The 19,917-nt window shown below is 55.7% G+C and overlaps 1 protein-coding gene across 3 annotated transcripts; it reads right to left on the bottom strand.

The window, feature by feature from the left end:
- Nucleotides 1–1,457: 1,457 nt before the first annotated feature.
- AIFM1 (apoptosis inducing factor mitochondria associated 1) lies at nt 1,458–19,852 on the bottom strand. Of its 3 annotated transcripts, XM_062006498.1 has the most exons (17): nt 19,733–19,852; nt 17,464–17,606; nt 14,112–14,187; nt 13,121–13,150; nt 11,977–12,089; nt 11,742–11,872; nt 10,933–11,023; nt 10,187–10,271; nt 9,023–9,099; nt 7,860–7,968; nt 7,098–7,205; nt 6,557–6,645; nt 6,328–6,468; nt 5,185–5,327; nt 3,603–3,727; nt 2,908–3,104; nt 1,458–1,671 (listed from the first exon to the last, which is right to left on the bottom strand). In XM_062006498.1, exons 1-17 carry the CDS (start codon nt 19,818–19,820, stop codon nt 1,600–1,602), a joined length of 1,818 nt encoding a protein of 605 aa, XP_061862482.1. In that variant the 5' UTR covers nt 19,821–19,852; the 3' UTR covers nt 1,458–1,599. The 3 variants fall into 3 exon arrangements, 2 of the variants coding, with proteins under 2 accessions (XP_061862482.1, XP_061862481.1); XM_062006497.1 differs by lacking the exon at nt 19,733–19,852 and having other exon boundaries at nt 17,464–18,375; XR_009819640.1 differs by lacking the exons at nt 3,603–3,727; nt 19,733–19,852 and having other exon boundaries at nt 1,582–1,671; nt 17,464–18,377.
- Nucleotides 19,853–19,917: the final 65 nt, after the last annotated feature.

The raw sequence follows: 19,917 nt of genomic DNA, 5'->3' as shown, positions 1-19,917 counted from the left end.
GTCCTGGACGGGACCACGACCTGTTCACAGAGCCACAGAGTCTCAAGGGCTGGAAGGGACCTGGAGAGCCCACCCAGTGCAACCCCCCTGCCAGGGCAGCAGCACCTAGAGCAGGGCACACAGGAACCAGCTGGGTTGGAATGTCTCCAGAGAAGGCAAAGGTTTGCAATATCCCCAGAGAAGGACGTGACGTGCTGAGGAGGCCCCACTGTATAATAAGCTGTCAATGAGAAAGGACGTGCCCTGTGCACAGACAGGCCCTGTCGTGCTGTGGGGAAATGTTGGAGGTGAAGGTGCTGTGGGGAGTCCCCTGGGCCCAGAAGCAGAAGCTACAGAGGAGGCTGAATCGAGTCAGTTTGCAGTAAAAGCCACCCAGCTGGCTTTAGACATTGCTAAATGCAAAACATGGCCAATACTTTACCTCTGCACCGACTCGTGGGTGCTGGCAAATGCTCTGTGGAGGGGGCTGCAACACTGGAAACAGGACAACTGGCAGCACCAGGGCAAAGCCATGGCCAGACATCACTGCCTGGCTGCAGAAGCTGGTGGTGAAGGGACACCGATACTCATGTCCCCAGGACCTCAGCACAACCAGGAGGGGGCCCAGGCTGCTGAGGCTGAAGCGTCTCCGGTGGATCTGGACTGGCAGTGTGAATTGTTTCTAGCTCCTTGGGCCCCTGAGGAGGCCTCAGGACGTCAAGGAAGAGATGCCACATGTAGATGGGCTCGTGATCAAGGGCTGGATTTTGGCCACTTCACTCAGGATGAGCCTGAATGGGAAGTGTGCTGCCATCAAACAAGCCAAGAGGTTGCAGCCTCTGTGGTGTGAGTGGCTGAAACATCAATCTGGGGAGGCCTGGCAGGGGCTGGCACACTCCCACCAACCCACCCGTGGCTGTGAGCCCTGGGGGACTGCAGACAGACCCTGTGCCTCCTGCCACTGCCTGCAACACTGTCCTGTACTCTGAAAAGCAGCTGCTATGCTGACATGGGCCCAGGAAGGATAGTCAGACATTGCCATGTGCCTCAGGCAGCTGGGCCACAGAGCAGGGGAGTGAGGGGGTCTGGCACAGCCCCTGTCCTGCAGCAGCCTCAGAGAAAGGGAACGACACAAAGGGGTGCTAAGGCCTACCCTGAGAGTAATGGGGGGGCTGGGGCCCCTCAAACAGTGGCATACACAAAAGCCACTGGGCTAGTCAGTTCTGAAAGCCTCAGCTGGCACTAGCTTCAGCAAGAGAGGCCCCCAAGGCACGTGATGGCTTCTGGCAGGTCATCAGGGGCTACAGCTTCTTCAGTGTCAGCACTGCAGCCCCTCCTCGCTACCAGGAGACCCTCCAGGCAAACCCAACACGAGCCCAGCCCCTGCCCAGAGGCAGCTCTGTAGCCCTTGGGCTACAAAGCAACAACAGCAGGCAGCACAGGGAGCAAGGCAGAGAGGCAGGAAGGAGATGCCGGGCTTAGAAGAGTCTGGCTTTATTGGTGCAAACATTAGTAGTCTGTGACTGCAGCTTCTCCCCAGTTCCCAGAGGAAGCTGCCAGAGATGGCTGAAGGGGCACCCAGGGCCCCACACGCTCCTGCTGCACTGGCCCAGCCCCAGCTCAGTCCTCGTGGATGTTGAAAAGCTTTGCTACTTCATTGAGATCATGATGCTCCTCCCCATCTTTGATGATCTGAAGGAAGAAGGGAAAAAAAGGTGTAAAACCCTGCAGCTACGGCGAAGCAGCGGCGCTGCAGCCCTGGCCCTGGCCCCAGCCCGGCGGGATGCCGCAGCTCCTCGCTGCTGCTGCTGCCAGCTCGGCCCTGCAGGGCTCAGGGCACCTGTGCTTCCTGCAGCCAGACTCACGGGGGAGTCTTCAACCTGCTGTTATCTGCGCAGGGGAATGGCTGGAGGTCAAACCGACCTCACTGTCCCTGCAGGAGCTGTTTCTGATGTCTGAGTTTCCCTTTACAGAAGGGGAGAACAAGTGTCTTCAGCAAGGGATTAATCTCAAGCCCGAGGGGAGCTCCAGTGCCTCTGCACCCAGCCAGAGGAGCCACTGAAGGGGCTGAAACTTGCAAACCTGGCTTTTGGACAGTGAGAGGCCACAGACCCTTTACATGCTTGGCACTGTGATGGAGAGGAAGGGCTGTTAGGAGGAAGGAAAGTATCTCTGTCTCATGGGACTTAGTGACAGGTTTTAACTGCACTGTGAAACCTTCAGGTCAGACACCAAAGGACACTTCCAAGGGTAAGAACAGTTCACCTGGGGACAGGTGAGCTGGGGCTAGGCTGGCATCACTCAGTGCCAACCACTGCAACTCCCCAAGATGTTACACAGTGACTCAAGTACTCCTGATGTGTCTGTGAGTGTGGAGGCTTGGAGACTGCTTTAGACACTGGAGCATTAAACAAACTAGTCCCAAACCAGTGCACACTGGTGCATTAAACAAACCACTCCCAAACCAGTGCACACTGGTGCATTAAACAAACCAGTCCCAAACCAGTGCACACTGGTGCACTAAACAAACCAGTCCCAAACCAGTGCACAGTGCTGCATTAAACAAACCAGTCCCAAACCAGTGCATGCTGCTGGATTAAACAAATCAGTCCCAAACCAGGTCATTTCCCTGTGCTGTGGGTGATTCTTGCCTTCACTTCTCACAGACCTGACACTTGAGCCAGGCCAAGGCAAGGCCTGGGGGAGAAACCTGACTCGGGGCCCCTGGAAAGGGTTTGAATAAACATGCAGGAAAGCACCAGGAACTTCATCCAAGACAGGGCTGCCACTGGGTACTGCCCAGCTCTGCTCCAGGCCCAGCACCTGCATCTCCCTGCATCCTCCCTTTAAAGTGGGAGATGGCTTTTCCCCCAGGAGCAGCCTGGATCTGAGCAGTCTCAGTGCTCAGCACCCCAGCCCGGGACTCACCTTCCGAGCAATAGGCATCCTGTTGAAGATGTTCCACAACACAATTCCTACCACCACTTTATCCCTGAGGTAGAAGATGACACCTTTGCCATAATCTTCCCCTTTCCTGGGAACCTGAGGCGTTGGTGAAGCACTTGGAGCGATGTGAACCTCGGAGGCTTCTGCTTCCGTCTCGCTCTCGGACCGAATGCCCGTCCCTAGGGCACAGACAGGAGACATCAAACATCCAGGAGGGAGCAGCTCCCTGCCCACCATGAGGCTGAAGAGCAGGGGTCTGTAAGAGACCCTGCTGACATTGGAGTCATGACCAGCTAAAGTGCACGTTAGTAACTCCAGAGGGGAGCAATCCTGACCTGAGGCAATTCCCACCTTCCCTCACCAAAGGCAAGAGGCAGAACAGTCTTGTGCTTCCAGGCAGCACAAACAAGGTCAGTGTGTTAGATCCACACTGTGCAGAGCCCCAGTGTTTCAGTGTATGGAGGACACCAGGAGAAGTGTTTTCGTTTTGGTAACTGAGTGGCACGATGTAACACACACAACTGTGTGAGGTTTAACAAGGCTGGGGCAGAGGGGCTGCAAAGCTGCCTGGGGGGGTAAGGCTTTAAAGCTCGGTCTAGAAGACAAGCAAACTGCTGGCTGAGCTCAGCCTGACCCTGTGGCCAGCAGCGAGCAGCCAGGCTCTCGCTCAGCCCCACCTGACTGCTCCGTGGCGCTCCTCGGCGTGTCCTTTGCCGTGGCTTTGGCAAACACTCCCACGGTGGGCAGGCTGCTGTCAACCAGCCCAATGGCTTCATAGCCCACGTTAGGGCCCAGATCGCTCCTAGGGATGGAGCAGGGACAAGAACACTCAGCATTTTGTAGCATTAGTGAGACAAACATCACTAACATGGTGATTCCCTGCAGCCCCAGGTCCCCAGGAGCACTGTGTGGGACAATCAGAGCAGGCGCCGACTGACACATGTTGGACCTGTGTCTGTGGGGTGGAACAAGGAGCCCCCACACAGCAGGTCTGAGGCCTCTGCTCCAGCAGAAACCAGTTCCATGAACAAAACTGTACAATACTCGAGGGCTACTCCCTTGAAGGACTCTGGGTGGCTTCCAAGTGCCACACACCTCCCAGCCCTTTAAAGCCCGCCGCGGGATCTCAGGGCGCAGGTGTGTCAGATGCAGTCAGTGGGTTTCTGTAAACTCTGCTGCCTGCTCAGTGCCAGCTGACCTGGAGACAGAGCTGGGGCAGAAGCAACCGTCCTCCAGCTCCTACTGGTGAGACCATTTGATCAAAGCCCTGGCAGTTCTCAGTTAAAAGCACCAGATTCTGCAGCACAATCACTTAGTGCATCATAGCAGAGAGAGCAGCTAAAGGAGATTAAAGAGAACACCTTGCTTCAACACCTCCTTGGACTGGGCACCTGCTCAGTTTGAACTGGGATGCTTACAGGAGTCACAGCAGCTGTGCTTTGGGGCCCATCAAAAGCATTCCCAACCATGCTGAGGAAATTGGTGCATCCCACAAAGCAATTTGGGTATCACTCGCCTGCCTGGCCAGGATCCTACAGCACAGACTGGGGTTACTGTAGGAATCCCAGTAACACACCAGATAACCAGACTGGGCACCCAGCAGTGGGCTGAAGCTCAGGAGGGATCCTGAACACCCTGAAATAAAAAAGGAGGAGGATTTCCTGCCCTTTGCCAGCTTTGTAGTGCAAGAAGCAGCCCCTCAGGGAGGGCTGGAGCAGACACAAGACACACTCACAGCCCCACCTCTGGTGGGTGTTTTTGTGGGAGGGGTTGGTTTTGTTTTAAAAGAACTTCACCAAGATACCACAGAACTGCTGATTTTCCTGGTACTTCTCTCTGGAAAATAAAACTTTCAAGTGTGCTCCTGGCTGCTAAAAGCATCAGCTCAGCTGAAGCAGGAAAGGGGCAACACAGCTGCAATCAACGATGGTGCTGGGGAACTCCAGAGCTGTGCAGAAAAGCTGCTGTAAGTCCAACCTGTTAAACGAGGCTGCTCTGAGGAGAGGCTGCTCTTTATTGCTCCTGGCTTTGCAGAATGGGATTCTTGCAGGGAGAAACTGGGATCCCCAGAAGGAAAAACACTGCAGAGGGGTCAGGGCAGAGCAGTGAGTGCTCAAATCCCACGGCCAGAGCTGTACAAGGCGTGGGCTGAAGGAGGTTCACTACACCCAGGAAACAGAACCCTTTACAGGGTTGATTTTGTCATAGCTCTTGCAGGGTGGGCAAACAAGAATCCCCCAAAGAAGGAGTGAGCGTTACCAGAACATGGACTGGTGCCAGTAGGGCTTTGCAGCTCCTGTCATGTTTTCTCCAGCGAGCCTCCCGCTGACCACGGCGTGGTCGTGGTGCTCCACGCGTCTCCGGCCCAGTTTGATGTCGTAGAAGCAGGCAGCATCCCCTGCCTTGGATCACGGAATCATTTGGGTTGTTAGAGCCTGATGGAGTCCAAGCCCTCCCCTCACACTGCCCAGCCCACCACTAACCCAGGGCCCTCAACACCTCAGCTCTGCCAGGCGAATGAAAGGACCCACCCTGTGAGGACTGAACCTGACACTGAAAGCTTAAATGAAAGCACAAACGGAAAAGGCACTGGGCAGAGAACACACTGCAACCACAAAGTGAGTTTCCCTGACGCCCCCCTTGCCTCACCCTCCTCCCCAGGACACACAGCCCAATTCCTCAGCATCCTTTGCTGAGCTTCAGAAAGCTCTGAGAGCAGCAGGGAGAGTCTGCAGAGGAAGGAGAGCCACCTCTCCCACAAAAGGGCCTCTCACACAAGGGGCTGATCTGTGCTATCTTTAGGTTACCCCAACTCCTCTTACAACACATCAATATTCACAAACTTGCTGTTGTTGCCACAGCAACGGTGTGTGTGGGGAGAGGCTCAGGGTGTGCAGGGACGGGCTCAGGGGGTGCGGGGACGGGCTCAGGGGGTGCGGGGACGGGCTCAGGGGGTGCAGGGACAGGCTCAGGGGGTGCGGGGACGGGCTCAGGGGGTGCAGGAGAGGCTCAGGGGGTGCAGGGACAGGCTCAGGGGGTGCAGGGACAGGCTCAGGGGGTGCGGGGACGGGCTCAGGGGGTGCGGGGACGGGCTCAGGGGGTGCAGGAGAGGCTCAGGGGGTGCAGGGACAGGCTCAGGGGGTGCAGGGACAGGCTCAGGGGGTGCGGGGACGGGCTCAGGGGGTGCGGGGACGGGCTCAGGGGGTGCAGGAGAGGCTCAGGGTGTGCAGGGACAGGCTCAGGGGGTGCGGGGACAGGCTCGGTGCCTGCCACCAGCATCTGTGCCACGCTCAGCTCTCCTTACCCGCCCCCATGGACCTGATGGAGGCAGCCCCAGCCCGGCAGTGCCCCCTGCCTGCATGAGCAGGGCCAGCAGGGAGGCCAGGCCCTGCAGGGACTCACCACCCAGATGTTGGAGCGTGCCTGCAGCTCCGCGTTCACACGGAAGCCCCCGAAGTCCGAGTCCACCTCCAGCCCCGCAGACTTGGCCAGCTCCACGTTAGGCTCCAGCCCTACAGCAGCCACGATGTGATCAGTCTCCACCTGTTTGAGAATTCAGCAGTACTGTGGTCATTCTCTCTATGCCCCTGGACAGTTTTCCCCCTGCTCCCCTCCCTGCTTTTAGCTTTACCTTTCGGCCATCCTTCAGTTTAATCAGCAGCCGATTGCCAGAGACAGAGACAGACTTGACCACGGCGTTGGGCATGACATTAACACCCTCTGGGAACAAACACAGGGACATAAGTGCCTGCTCAGGGACAGGCAGGCCTGAGATACAGGGAGATGCAGGCAGGGCAGGGGCCAGGGCAGAGACCACCAGGACAGTTTTGAGTGAAGCACGAGGAGAAGGAAACACAGCAAAAGACTTTGAAAGAGTTCCTTAAATGGCAATCATGAGTACAGGTGTTGGATGATGACAAGTCACACCCAAAAGAGCTCCCCAAGACAGGTTTTTGGGCACTAAGGATGTTCAGTCACCCATTGCTCTGTCCCAGCCAGAGGTCTGACAAAGCACCTTCCAGAAACATGAGAAACTCACTCAGACCAGTGGGTTACCAGGCCCTGCAACCTGCAGTCCCGGCTGTATCCTCCTCCCTCTATCCCCACTCCACAGGAACAGACTCTGCACACACTTAATACAGCAAGTAGGGGGAAAAAAAGAGTTCCCTCACCTTTTCTGACCTTCTCTGTTGTCCAGTTGCTGAGGTATTCAGGCAAGACTTTGCCCATGTTGCCGTTCTCTGGAAACAGCTGAATCACCTCCAGGCCTCTGGTTCGTGCTGAAGGGGAAGCAAAGAGGAGAAAGAGCAGCAGCACAGAGGTCAGGACACGAGCACACGCTTTGCTTTATGGAAGGAGCTTGACTGAAGCTTCCAAAACTGGGAGTTCTGGCTCCCAGATTTTGTGCAGGAGTCACAGAATGACTGACCCCTGTTTCACGTGCACCTGCCAGCCCCCAGGTAACAGATGTCTGAGTGAAATGCTCAGTGTGTTGGAGAAAACATCCCTTCTTAGAAAAATCACCATAAGGACAGGCTCAAAGCAGCACTCACTGGACAGGGCGAATCCAGCTGCCAACAGCCTCTTTGAAATCATAGTTTTAGGGTGTCTCTGGGCACTGACAGAGCAAAGAGAACTTTTTTATGGGGTGGAAAGGCTTTGCAGTTGGCCTGCAGAGCTTCTGGGGAGCACAGCTTACAAAGCCCTTTGTGGTCAGGGGCTGTTGGACAGTTAATGAGAGAAAAATGGAAGACCAGGTCAGGCCACAGTGCCAACAAAACACACCTGCAACAAAGGTTGTTTCAGGCAAACCACAAGTCTGTGCAAAAATTCAGCAGGTGGGGAAGGCAAAAAGAACTGTCTCACATCAGGCTGCCCACACTCAGCTCTGTCACCTCTGTCAGGGTGCCAGCTGCCCACAGAAGCACGCTTACCTCTTCGTCCCAGGGCACAGGCCAGCTCACTGCCCAGAAAACCACCACCAATAATTGTGATGGACTTGACTTCTCTTGAAATCTTCTCCAGGCTTTTGAAGTCCTCAATCTGAAAGAAGATTTATTCCCATTTCAAACAGCCTCAAGCAGGAGTGGCAGCACAAGGTACTTTCCTCCAGTTTCTCCTTTTGAAACGAGAACAACTCTCCAACTCAGAAAGGGAAACGTTTCTCCTTCCTCCTGTTCACCTATTGCACAGAAGAAGCTCTGCCTCCCTGTTTGTGCAAGCTTTCCCTGCCCAGGCAACCTCAAATTCCATTTTCCCCTAATGTTCAAGAGAAATGACAATGACATTAGTGGAGATGGGTGTCCTGCAGCAGGCACCTAGCTCCAAGGATGCCACAGCTCCCCCCTGCTGCAGCTGAGCAGAGCAGTCCTTTGGGGACGTCCAGCACATACCAGAGTTCCCTTTGCTGATTGCTTCCCTGACACAGACCCAGGAGAAGGCTGCCTGCCTTCCTATAGCCCCTGTTTGTAAGAAAAGGGGACTTTGTCAACAACACCCAACTCTACAGCAAAAGCCAGAACACTCACTAACTTCCTTCTTGACTTTGTCCCGGGGCACAGGATAGGTGTCAGTTTACTGGTGAATCAGAAACCCACCCAAGCCAAGCCAAGATGAACACTCAGCTTCAGACTCAGCTAAACCTTCAGAGCAGGAGAGCAGGCTGGCTCTGCCAAACTCCTTGTGCTGCAGCCCTGTGGCACACGCTTCTGCCAGAGGAGCCTCAGGCCTGACTGTGCCTGAGGCTTCTCCTGGCCAGGATGGAGGTGACACACTGCCCACACTCCAAACTGACTTGCAGAGCTTACAGAGCACTTCTAAAAGACCTGGGAAGCACAGCAAAGTCATGCAGGGGGGAAACGAGGCAGAATCAAATCCCCACAGGCAATTACAGCTCTCAGGCCTGAGGCAGAGGAGGGGTTGGGTAGTCCCTTCCCTGTTCACCTGCCTGGGGAAAAGCACAAATGGCAAATGGAGTCCTGGTTACCAGCTGAGGGAAGCAGCTGCCCAGACAGGGCTGTCCTGGCCCCAAAGCTGGGTGCAGTGGGAGAGGCTGTGGCTGGGTCAGCCTCAGAGCGGGGCACAGAGCCCACGGTACCTTGCGGAAGAGCGTCAGGCGCCGCTGTACGTCCTGCCCGGCTCTCTCAATGGCCGGCAGGTTCCTCGGGGAACCACCTGAGGACAAGAGGGGACAGACACAGAGACACTAGTGACACCACAGCCATGTCTCCAGCCAGGCAGCCCAGGCAAAGCTCACCTTGGCCTGGGCTATGCTCTCCAGACTGTTAGGACACGTGCTATTCCCTGATGCTGGCTGGGGGTTTAGAATCACAGAGTGCTTTCAGCTGACAGAGCCCTTTCAGCCCATGGGGTGCAGCCTCTGTCCCAGCCCCATCACCCACCAGCTCATTGCCCTCAGTGCAACACCCTCCCAGCTCTGAAACCCCTCCAGGGACAGTGACTCCAGCAGCTCCCTGGGCAGCCCCTTCCAATGCCTGACAGCCCTGGCAGCCAAGAGATTCCTCCTCACACCCAGCCTGAACCTCCCCTGGTAACACTTGAGGCTGTTTCCTCTTGTTCTATTGCTTGTTACCAGGAGGAACAGACTGACCCCACCTCGCTGCAGCTGCCTTTCAGGTTGCTGTAGAGAGTGAGGTCTCCCTGAGCCTTCTTTTCTCCAGGCTCAACAGCCTCAGATCCCTCAGCCCTTCCTCATCTGAGATGTGCTCCAAAGCCTTTCCTGCCTTGGCAGCTGCCTCTGGAGCCTCTCCAGCACCTCCATGTCCTAAAACATTTTAAAACAAAAGACTCTCTGCCTGAGCAGCAGGTGACTCAAGTGTCACCCAGGGGCAAAACATCTACTGCTGCCTGCCTGGCTCCACTGACTGCCTACAGGCAGCTCCACCTCAGCCACAGAACTGCCAGGGTTAGATGCTGGAGCAGTGCTCTGCCCAAGCAAGAGCTGGTTGTTCTGTTTGCTGCGGTGACAGGCAGGATTTGGAGAGGCTGGTCTGGACAGCAGTTCCCTCACTGAGCTGCTGGGGAAGTCACCTTTTCCTCCTTCCATGATGGTTGTCGCTTTGCCTGCCCCAGATGTGAGGCTGACGGGAGGCAGGTGAAACACCCAACTGGCTGGCTGTACCACTGCCCTTCAGCCCCCTGCTCTGCAAAGGTTCTGACACTTCCTTGGCAGAGAAATGCCACTGAAACAAAAAGCCTGTCACAAGACAAAGAGCAATGAGAAAAACACCCAACGACTTACCAGTGGCAATGAGACATTTGTCGTAGGATATCTGGCTGCCATCGCTGAGTTTCACTGTGTTACCTCTCACATCCATATGCACAACCTGCCAAATGAAAGCAGCAGCAGAGCTCCAGCTTCCAGGAGCTGTGTGCCATTCCAGTTAAACTCACAGACTGCTCATTAGAGAAACTCACAAGTACCACTCTCCCACCTTTAAGTTCAAGGGGGATGGGAGGGGGGAAGGGAGAAGACTGGAAGGAGTTGAGACAACTTCCTTGGCAGCCATCACAGGTTTATCTTCCCAGGATCTGAGTCTAAGAAATGGACTGGGACACCTTGTGTGGTCCTCTCCTCTCCTCTCCTCTCCTCTCCTCTCCTCTCCTCTCCTCTCCTCTCCTCTCCTCTCCTCTCCTCTCCTCTCCTCTCCTCTCCTCTCCTCTCCTCTCCTCCTCACCCTCTGACTGTCACACAGCCCAGATCCCATTCTGCCACACCATCCCTAAGCTCTGCAGATGCTTGCCCCATGCCCAAGCTCCACAATTCCTGTTCTATCTCCCTCACCATGCCTCAGCTCCCTCTTATTCCTTCTCCCATTTTCAAGCTTCCCACTGTAGCACAGTCCCTGCTTCCCCACACACACTCTTCCCAAATCTCTACACATCCTCCTCCTCCTCTGCCAACCCTCCACACCACAGCTGCAGTTCAGTTTCAGCTGCTGGGGAAGAAGGGAGTGATGGCAGAAGAACAGCTCATGCTGTACCCACCTTCTTGCCACAGAGAACTGCCACCCCACCATTTTCTACAGAGAGCAGGTCCTGGACGGGCACATAGAACGACGGCGGCTGGAAATAGATGCTGAGAAAAGCTCCATTAGCAAAGGGGTCCCACTTCCTCTGGGATACCAATTACAGACACAAACCCAACTCTGTGCTCCCAGAACAAGCTCCTGAATTCTTATTGAATGAGTTTTAAGAATTAGGGTCCTCACACAGTTGAAGCTCAAGGGTTTGGATCAGTGAGGCCACGGGAACCCAAGGTGAGCCAGGAGTCCCTGGAGCTCTGCTCTGAGCTGGGAAGTTACACGCCCACCTTAACTATCAGCTGATCTCACAGGGTCTCTGCCAGGGGTGAGGTGTGTGAGGGAATCACAGGAAGATTGGAGAGGCATCAGCTAAGTCTCGGGTGGGAAGCAGCACGCTCTTGGCAGCTGCCAGCGCTGCAGCACCTTGAGGCTGCTCCTTGTTTGGAACATCTCAGCACCTGGGCAAGGCAGCATGCAGAGCCCCCAGCCTGCAGCACACACCTCCTGCACTCCACAGGGGAGGCAGGAAGCTGCTCCAGGGCAAAGCACCACACAAGCTCTGCAGACAGCACACAATCCTCCTTCCCCTCTGTGGGCAGCTCAGCCACACACACCCTCCCACACACCCTCCTCAGAGCACACACATTTGTCCCCACAGCACTCTGGAGTCCTTCAGAGCTCTGCAGCAGCTCTCTCACAAGAACAGTTTGATCCCTGTCAGCTTCTCACTAACCCCTCTCCTTTGTCCTTGCTTCCCCAGGTGACACACACCTCCTCTCCTTGCCGTTCCACTGTTTGAATCGCAGGCTCTCCGTCACATCCGGATCGTCGGAAAACCACAGCTCTTTGGAGAGAGGAGGACGCATATAGGGCAGGGCAGGATCTTCAGACACAATCAGCACCTGAATTGGTCATTAAACACATCAGCTGTACCAGGCAGATGGCCCAGCAGGTGCCAGAGGCTCTGAAGCAGCACAGGCTTCGCTCACCCGCCCGAGTCTCTTACCCGGGCACCGGGGTCACGAGCCCGGATGGATCTGGCAGCGGCGAAAGCAGCGGTTCCTCCGCCGATCAGCAGGAAAGGAACGTGGGATGGGAGCTCAGGGTGAGCCCCCGGAGCTGTGGGACACAGAGACACAGGCAGCACACAGCAGGGACCACAGCCCAGCCCCAGGCAGCACAGCACCTCACCAGGTGCCTGTCACAGACACAGCTCTTTGCCCTTCAGATCCCACCCCTCCCTTCCCTTCCACTCCAAGAACCGTGCTGCTGCTTCTCTCAAAGCTGACCCCTGGCACAAATGGAGCTGGCAGATTGCAGCAAGTTCTTTTTCCTAAGCTACATCTACCCAGCTGAGCTGAGGAGCAACCACAGAGCTCTGGTAGGGGCCAGTGGCACAGCTCGTGTCACGCAGCTTTAGCCCCTCTACGGCACATCAACCTTCCTCTGCTTTGAGACGTTAGGAATAAGAACAAGCTTGAAACAGCATGAACTGGGCAGCCTGTTAACAGATTTCAAGCTTTACTCTCAACAGTACCACCTGTCCAGCAGGAGCTTCGTTTCACAAACAGCTGTATTTTGGCCTGTGTGCACAGCTGGGTGAAGTGGTGACAAAGACCCACAAGGTTCACTTCCAGCGTTCAGTGCACAACTTCAGAAGCTTCATATAAGATCAAGACATTCTCTGTACAGCAGACCCAGGGTTGCAAAAACATGCTTGGCCTCTGTTCTGGCTGGACAATGCACTAGAGGTCCAACAATCATGTTTTACAGTGACAGTTTGCTGAGCTAGCCAGAGGGACACAGGTTACTCCAACCACCAGCAGAGATCTGGCCTGGGGGCTGAGCCAGGCTCAAAACAATCTTCAGAGTTATCTGGAAAACACAAACTGCAAGGTGTTTGCTGAACCTCTTCTTTAAGAACACAAATCAGCTGGTGAGCAAGATTGAAATTGCCCTGGCCCAGTTTAGGAGAAAGTAAAGTTCTCTAAAATGCCAAGGCAGGTTCTTCTGTGACTGTTTCCTTTGTGTTCCTACCAGGGAGGAGAGAGGAGATGTCCTCTCACATGCAGGTCCTGTTTCTAAGCAACATGCAGTTAAACCACAGGTAGGAGTAGAGCAGTCAGTTCAATATTACCACCAAGACTCACCTGCTGTGCCCTGAGAAGCAGCATCTGTATCTGAAAGAGAAGAGACTGACTCAGTGCAGTGATGAACGGGCTACCAAGGCTACTGTGGCTAGGAAGCTGTAGTTCTGGGCTGACTGGAGGAGACCACGGGAAGAACAGGCTCTGCTCTGTAAAGGGACAGTCTCCAGAAACACAGACTCAGCAAGACCTCTGCTGCAGCATTTAGAGGCTGTCACTCTGCCCTCCAGTCTCAACCCTGACAAACATGCTTTATCCTCTCCCTTAAATCAAAGCCATCAGTTGTCTGGCCTGTCTGCAGGATGTTCTTTCTGATGGTTTCCTGGTGAAGTGATACTAGACACCTATCTTCTGTCACCTAAAGCCATGCCATTAGGAAACATCATCCTTCAGCTCCATAGCTCAGACACTGCAGCCTCAGAGCTCATCAATTAAGAGAGACTTTCAGTCAGCGACCTGTGGTCCACATACAGCCCCCAAAGTGCCATCTAGAGCCTCACTAGTTGTCCCCATTCTTCCCTCTACACGTATCCTGCCCAAGCAGGATACCCCTGGCATGCCCAGTCTGGGACAGCACAGAGGACTCTGTGCTTCCCTTTGCAGTCACAGTGACTTTGCCAGACTGTGTGAGAGTAGAAGCCAAAAGCAGCACTAATTTTTTTCTCATCACAGAAGGCACAAAGGGCAGAAAGGAGCCCTGAGAGACAGTCTGCTTCATCCTCATGATCATCTGTAAAACAGAACCTTGGCTCTGGGTGATGGAAAGCCAACACCATCTTTCCCAGACATGGGAATTCACCAAGCACCAAGAGGGGCACCAAGAGGGGCACCAAGAGGGGCACCAAGAGGGGCACCAAGAGGAGAACCACGCTGTGGTGGAGGCACAGGCTTATGCTCATGGCTGTGCTCAGGAGGGCTCTGTTCCCTTTGTTCCATGGCTCTCCAGTTGGCAGCTCAGGAAAGCCAGAGGCAGAACTAGCAGACTGGTACCCACCGGAGGGAGATCGTGTGGTTATGGTTGTGACACGGCTGGTGAATCGCTCTTTCTTTTCTCTCAGGGTTCTGTACACCTGGGGACAGACAAGGAGATATTCACCTGTGCATCCTGCAGCACCATGGCAGCGTTCTGCTTCTACCCTCTGCCAGGCTTTTGTCTATCCTGCTTGCTCAGAAAAGCCATCTGCTTTCAGTTAAAGCACAGGCACCAAAACACACCTCAGTGAATAAAGTGCCTACAAAGGAATGCATGTGTAGCTATGAGAGGAGTGCACTCAGGGAACTACCTGCTCTACACATGCTGTGATGGATCTCAGTTGTCTGGCTGCGCTCCTTGAGCAAGCAATCAACCTCTCTGCAGACATTTGGCCTTTGGGCTGCAGACCTGATTCAAGAGGGACCAGCCAGAAGGAAATGCAATCACCAAAGCCCAAGGCTATCTGGGAGCCAGGCCGTGGCACAGGGCACAGCACAGAGCTGCAGGGCAGGAAGACAAACTCCAGGCAAAAGGCAACTCCCAGCTTCCAAAGCCTGGAGCAGCTGGGCAGACCAGACAAAGCATGGTCACACCACAGGCAACAGGCAGCTGCTGTGGGCAACAGCCTCCAGCTGGAAGGGGTTCCTGTGGCTGAACACCAACTTCCCTTTCACTTGTGTGTTAGGAGGCAGGTTGAGCATGGCCTGAGCATTCTGGGGATGCCTTTCAGAGGTACAGACAGGGAGGCAACTCTCAGAAAAGTTGGTAAGGTGGAGAAGCGAAGGGCAATGAGGCTGCTGGCAGCGGGTCAGGTGTGGCCACTGCCCCCACAGCTCACAAGCTGGAAGGAAACAAACCTCACTAATAACCTCTGCCACATCTGCACAGCAGTAGCTGCCAGTCTGCACTGTGTTTTGTAACAGAGACAAAACCTATGGAGACAGTCTGAAGCCAACTGTCTATCCAAGCACTGTACTTCAAGTTGTGAAAGAGTATCAAAGCTGGAACAGTTCCAGCCAGAAACGAACCCCTCCTAAGCGTGAGGGCACGACAGCTAATGCTGTGGCTGGTGCCAAACCCCTTAGGGTCAGCTAATCCAGTGCTGGGACATCCAAACTATTGTTTGAGTTAATTCCTTTGGGGCACTGAATTCTCTTTTACTCCCCAGATAGTTTGCATCGTACCACTCTCCACAACCAGGTTTTATAACAGAGCAAATAGTCTCAAACAAGAACTGAGGATTTTAATGCCAGGCACGAAAAAGAGCACAGGCAGACAAAAGCATACCCAGGGAGCTAAAACAGCATCAAAAAGAGCAGAAAACAAGAACTCATCACTGTTGAAAAGAGTAAAACAAAGGTATTTTTGAAGCCTTTTGCTTAAATGTGAAAAGTGAAGGTTGACAAAACCACCTCTGCTTTTGCAGGTGGAACCGAGGGTTTACGTGCCTCTGAAGGGCAACACACAGCAAATCTGATCCCTTAGGGAAAAGTGACCATTAGATCTGTGCCAAATACCACACCAGGGCTTTGCCATACATTTTTTCCAGAGAGGCAATTTCAGGTTCCTTCTGGTAAGAAACACAGGCTGCACTTTGCCAGGTAAGGGAGTGATATTTCAGTGCTCCTCTCTGAGGAACCTGCAGCCTTAGGCAAGTTTGCTTTCCTGTAGCACCCTCATGTTTATTTATCTCCTTTTTCTTTGTATGCCAACATTACTGGTACCAGAACAGACACATTAATTACCCTTTCTGATGCTTACAAATAGAAGATGGACAGTTCTGGTTTCACAAAGTCACCAAATCTCAAGGGACCTGCAGAGCTCACCCAGTGCAACCCCCCTGCCAGGGCAGCACCACCCAGAGTAGGGCACACAGGAACCAGCTGGGTTGGGATGTCTCCAGAGAAGGAGACTCATGTTTGCTTAATGTGAAAGCTTAATTCTAAGGGCCTTTTCCTCCTTAAGAATGCTGATGTTTGAGAATGTCAGGTTTGGAAACTTACATGATTTGACAGTGTGCCCTGAAATTAAATATCAGGGAGCACAAAGACAGTTGAGTTAAATGGTGAGTTTGGTATGCCATAGGGTAGAGGTGCCCTCCCTCCCTCCATCCTCTCCCCCAGTTAAAGCACATTGATTCAGGCATCTTACATATGCTCCTGTCCCAGTGACTGCTCCTCCTACAATTAAGTATAACAACAGGTTGCTGCCAGCTTTGCCAGGAACACCTGAAGACGTCAGGGATCTAGAAGGGCATCTTAGAGGATGATATGGCAAAACTGTAGGCGAAGACAGGCAATGGAAGAGAAGAGAGGGAGAGAGCTGAGTGTTAGGAAAGGTTCTCGACGAAGCAGGTTTTGGGAAAAGCAGAGGGTGCTTTGCAATTTCAGTTACCTTGTTGCTCCAGAAACCATACAGCAGGCACAGGAAGGAATACTTAAAGGGAACAGGAAGAGACTTTCCCTCAGAAATCCCAGAATCCCAGAGTGGTGGGGGCTGGAAGGGCCCTGCAGAGCTGCTCCAGCCCAAACCCCTGCTACAGCAGGTTCCCCTCGCTCAGGGGGCACAGGAACGTGTCCAGATGGGTTGGGAAACCTCCCAAGAAGGAGCCTTCAACCCTCCCTGGGCAGCCTGGGACAAGGCTCCCTCACCTCAGCACCAAGGGACTTTCTGCTTGTGCTTAAGTGGCACTTTTTGTGTCCCAGCTTGTGTCCTGCCCCTGGCCACCACACTGGCCCCATCCTCCTGACATTCCTCTGTGCACTATTTTGTGTTTTCGTTTCCTGGGAGCCTTCTGCATGTGAAGAGTTCTGTTGGGACTCAGGACTTCTGATGAATATGACTCCCTAAGAGAAAGAATTTTGGAACAAAGATTTGTATGATGTGAACTGAGGAGTCATCTGCTCCCAGGCAATGCTACAACTCCTCAGCTGCCTGGGACTGTGATTTACAAAAGCCAGGCTGAAGAGCTTCACCCCTTTGCATAGTCTGAGTGGGACATAAATGTCTGCTCGCTGATTTTGGCTAAACACTGATGTTCTGAACTAAGACTTTGGAAATAATGGTTTACTTTGGTATTAAAAGCATAGGCCATCCAGCTCTGCCTCGAGACAACAGAGCTGGGGCTGGTCACGGGATGTGCAAAGATGTGCCTTTGCAGCAAGGAGACTTCAATGGTAACTGAAATCACATTTAAAAACATCACCAGAAGAAGTTAATTTCCAGCCAGCTCAGTTAGCTCCCCTTGAAGTTTTCTGAAGGAGGAATCAGGTAGAGAGAGATAGAAAGCCGAGTAAAGTTAGCTGAAATACAGCCAGTGCTTGATAGGAGAGATGTTTCACGGCTTCTTTCCATGAACTACCTTTCTACTTACATAGACACCCGCTCCTAACGTTGACAAGCCCACAATAAGGACAAAAACAGAGCTATGGCCTCTGCCCCCGGGCACACCAGAGCTAGCCACTTGTCTGCTCAGCTGCACTCCTACGGGAACATTCCAGCGCTGCAACAAGTTGCCTAAGGAACACAATTTGTTAGAGAGAAAACAAAACCCAAAACACAAGACTGCCAATGCAAAGTTATGCTTTGAAACATAGAGACCAAGTTGCTTCTGAAATCGGGGAAACAAGCTGCTTGTTTGAGAAGCCGGGCACCACATCTGAGACACTGCAGGCAATTATTCTCTTGCCACAACAGATAGCTCCAGGGGCTGTGGATACCAAACCCATCTGCAAGATCAAAGAGTAACTGAACAAATTAACAGCCAGGACACCTACTAGGAAGTTAGACAGACTCTGGCTGAAGGAACCTTCCAGCTGTGTATTGCAGAGATACACACATCCCACACCTCTGCGGCTATCACACTTCTCCAGCCCTCTCCTAAAGACACACTTTGCTCCACCACCCATCAACATAACCGTGTTAGGACAAGCAGGTACAGTCACACCAGCAGAAAGTCCCTTTGTCAACACAGCTTCTGCTGCTGAGAAGCAGAAGGTGGCTTCTGCCAACAGAAAGACCATCCCAAAGGGCAGGGAGCAGCAAGGGATGCCAGCCCAGGTGAAGACACCTGCCAGCCTGCCAGGAAGACAAACAGCTGAGGAGACGGGTAACGCTTCATTTTACTGCTGTTTAACCACAGGCTCCTGCCTGTCCTAATGACAGCTGTCGTTAGAGCCGTGGCAGTGAGTGCCCTGAACGCTGGGCTGGCAGCGCGGCCGCCCGGCTCCTGCAGCGCTCGGGCTTCACCGGCTCCCGCGTTCCCGAGGCGCTCGGGCTTCACCGGCTCCCGCGTTCCCGAGGCGCTCGGGCTTCACCGGCTCCCGCGTTCCCGAGGCGCTCGGGCTTTACCGGCTCCCGCGTTCCCGAGGCGCTCGGGCTTTACCGGCTCCCGCGTTCCCGAGGCGCTCGGGCTCTCCCGGCTCCCGCGTTCCCGAGGCGCTCGGGCTCTCCCGGCTCCCGCGTTCCCGAGGCGCTCGGGCTCTCCCGGCTCCCGCGTTCCCGAGGCGCTCGGGCTCTCCCGGCTCCCGCGTTCCCGAGGCGCTCGGGCTCTCCCGGCTCCCGCGTTCCCGAGGCGCTCGGGCTCTCCCGGCTCCCGAGGCGCTCGGGCTTTACCGGCTCCCGCGTTCCCGAGGCGCTCGGGCTTTACCGGCTCCCGCGTTCCCGAGGCGCTCGGGCTTTACCGGCTCCCGCGTTCCCGAGGCGCTCGGGCTTTATCCGGCTCCCGCGCTCCCGAGGCGCTCGGGCTTTACCGGCTCCCGCGTTCCCGAGGCGCTCGGGCTTTACCGGCTCCCGCGTTCCCGAGGCGCTCGGGCTTTATCCGGCTCCCGCGCTCCCGAGGCGCTCGGGCTTTACCGGCTCCCGCGTTCCCGAGGCGCTCGGGCTTTACCGGCTCCCGCGTTCCCGAGGCGCTCGGGCTTTATCCGGCTCCCGCGCTCCCGAGGCGCTCGGGCTTTACCGGCTCCCGCGTTCCCGAGGTGCTCGGGCTTTATCCGGCTCCCGCGTTCCCGAGGCGCTCGGGCTTTACCGGCTCCCGCGTTCCCGAGGCGCTCGGGCTTTACCGGCTCCCGCGTTCCCGAGGCGCTCGGGCTTTATCCGGCTCCCGCGCTCCCGAGGCGCTCGGGCTTCACCGGCTCCCGCGTTCCCGAGGCGCTCGGGCTTTACCCGGCTCCCGCGCTCCCGCCGCAGCGCCCGTCCCGCCGAGCCTCGCCCGGCAGCCAGTCGGGCCCGTTCGCCGCCTGCCTCAAGGCGTGGCGATGCCACAAACCCGCGCCCGCGTGGGTCCGAACGTGCGGCCCGGCCCGGCCCGGCCCGGCGCTGCGCCGCGGGCACAGCTACCGCTCTCCCCCGCCCCCATCTCGCGGCCAAAAGCGTTTCGGTCGGATCTCGGCGTCATTCGGCTGCGCCCGGCGCCGCCGGCGCCGCGCCCCGTGTGCCCCGCGCCCCGTGTGCCCCGTGCCCCGTGTGCTCCGTGCGCCCCGTATGTCCCGTGCCCGCGCAGCGGCGGCCACGATCGCGCGGAGGAGCTGCGGCTCTGGGAGTAACCCGCCGTCGCGCCGGGAGCGGGAGCGGTCCCAGGCCCGGCGCGGCCCCGCCGGCCCGCCCGCGCGTCCCCGGGGGCGCCGGTCGCGCTCCCGCCTCACCTGCGGCGGCGCGGGCTCGCGGCGCGGGGCTGGGGGGGCGCAGGGCGCGCGCCAGCCCGGCAGCGGCGGCCACGCGGCAGCGGAACATGTCGCCGGTCGCGTCTCGCGCTGCCCGCGGCCTCGCCGGCCCGACCCCGCCGGCCGCACCGCGCCTGCGCCGCCGCCCGGCGCCCATTGGCGGCCGC

Source organism: Colius striatus, chromosome 13 (assembly GCF_028858725.1).
Source record: "Colius striatus isolate bColStr4 chromosome 13, bColStr4.1.hap1, whole genome shotgun sequence".
Classification (NCBI taxonomy): Eukaryota; Metazoa; Chordata; class Aves; order Coliiformes; family Coliidae; genus Colius; species Colius striatus.
Note: the sequence above shows the minus strand (reverse complement) of the source record. Positions and strands in the feature narration are given on the sequence as shown.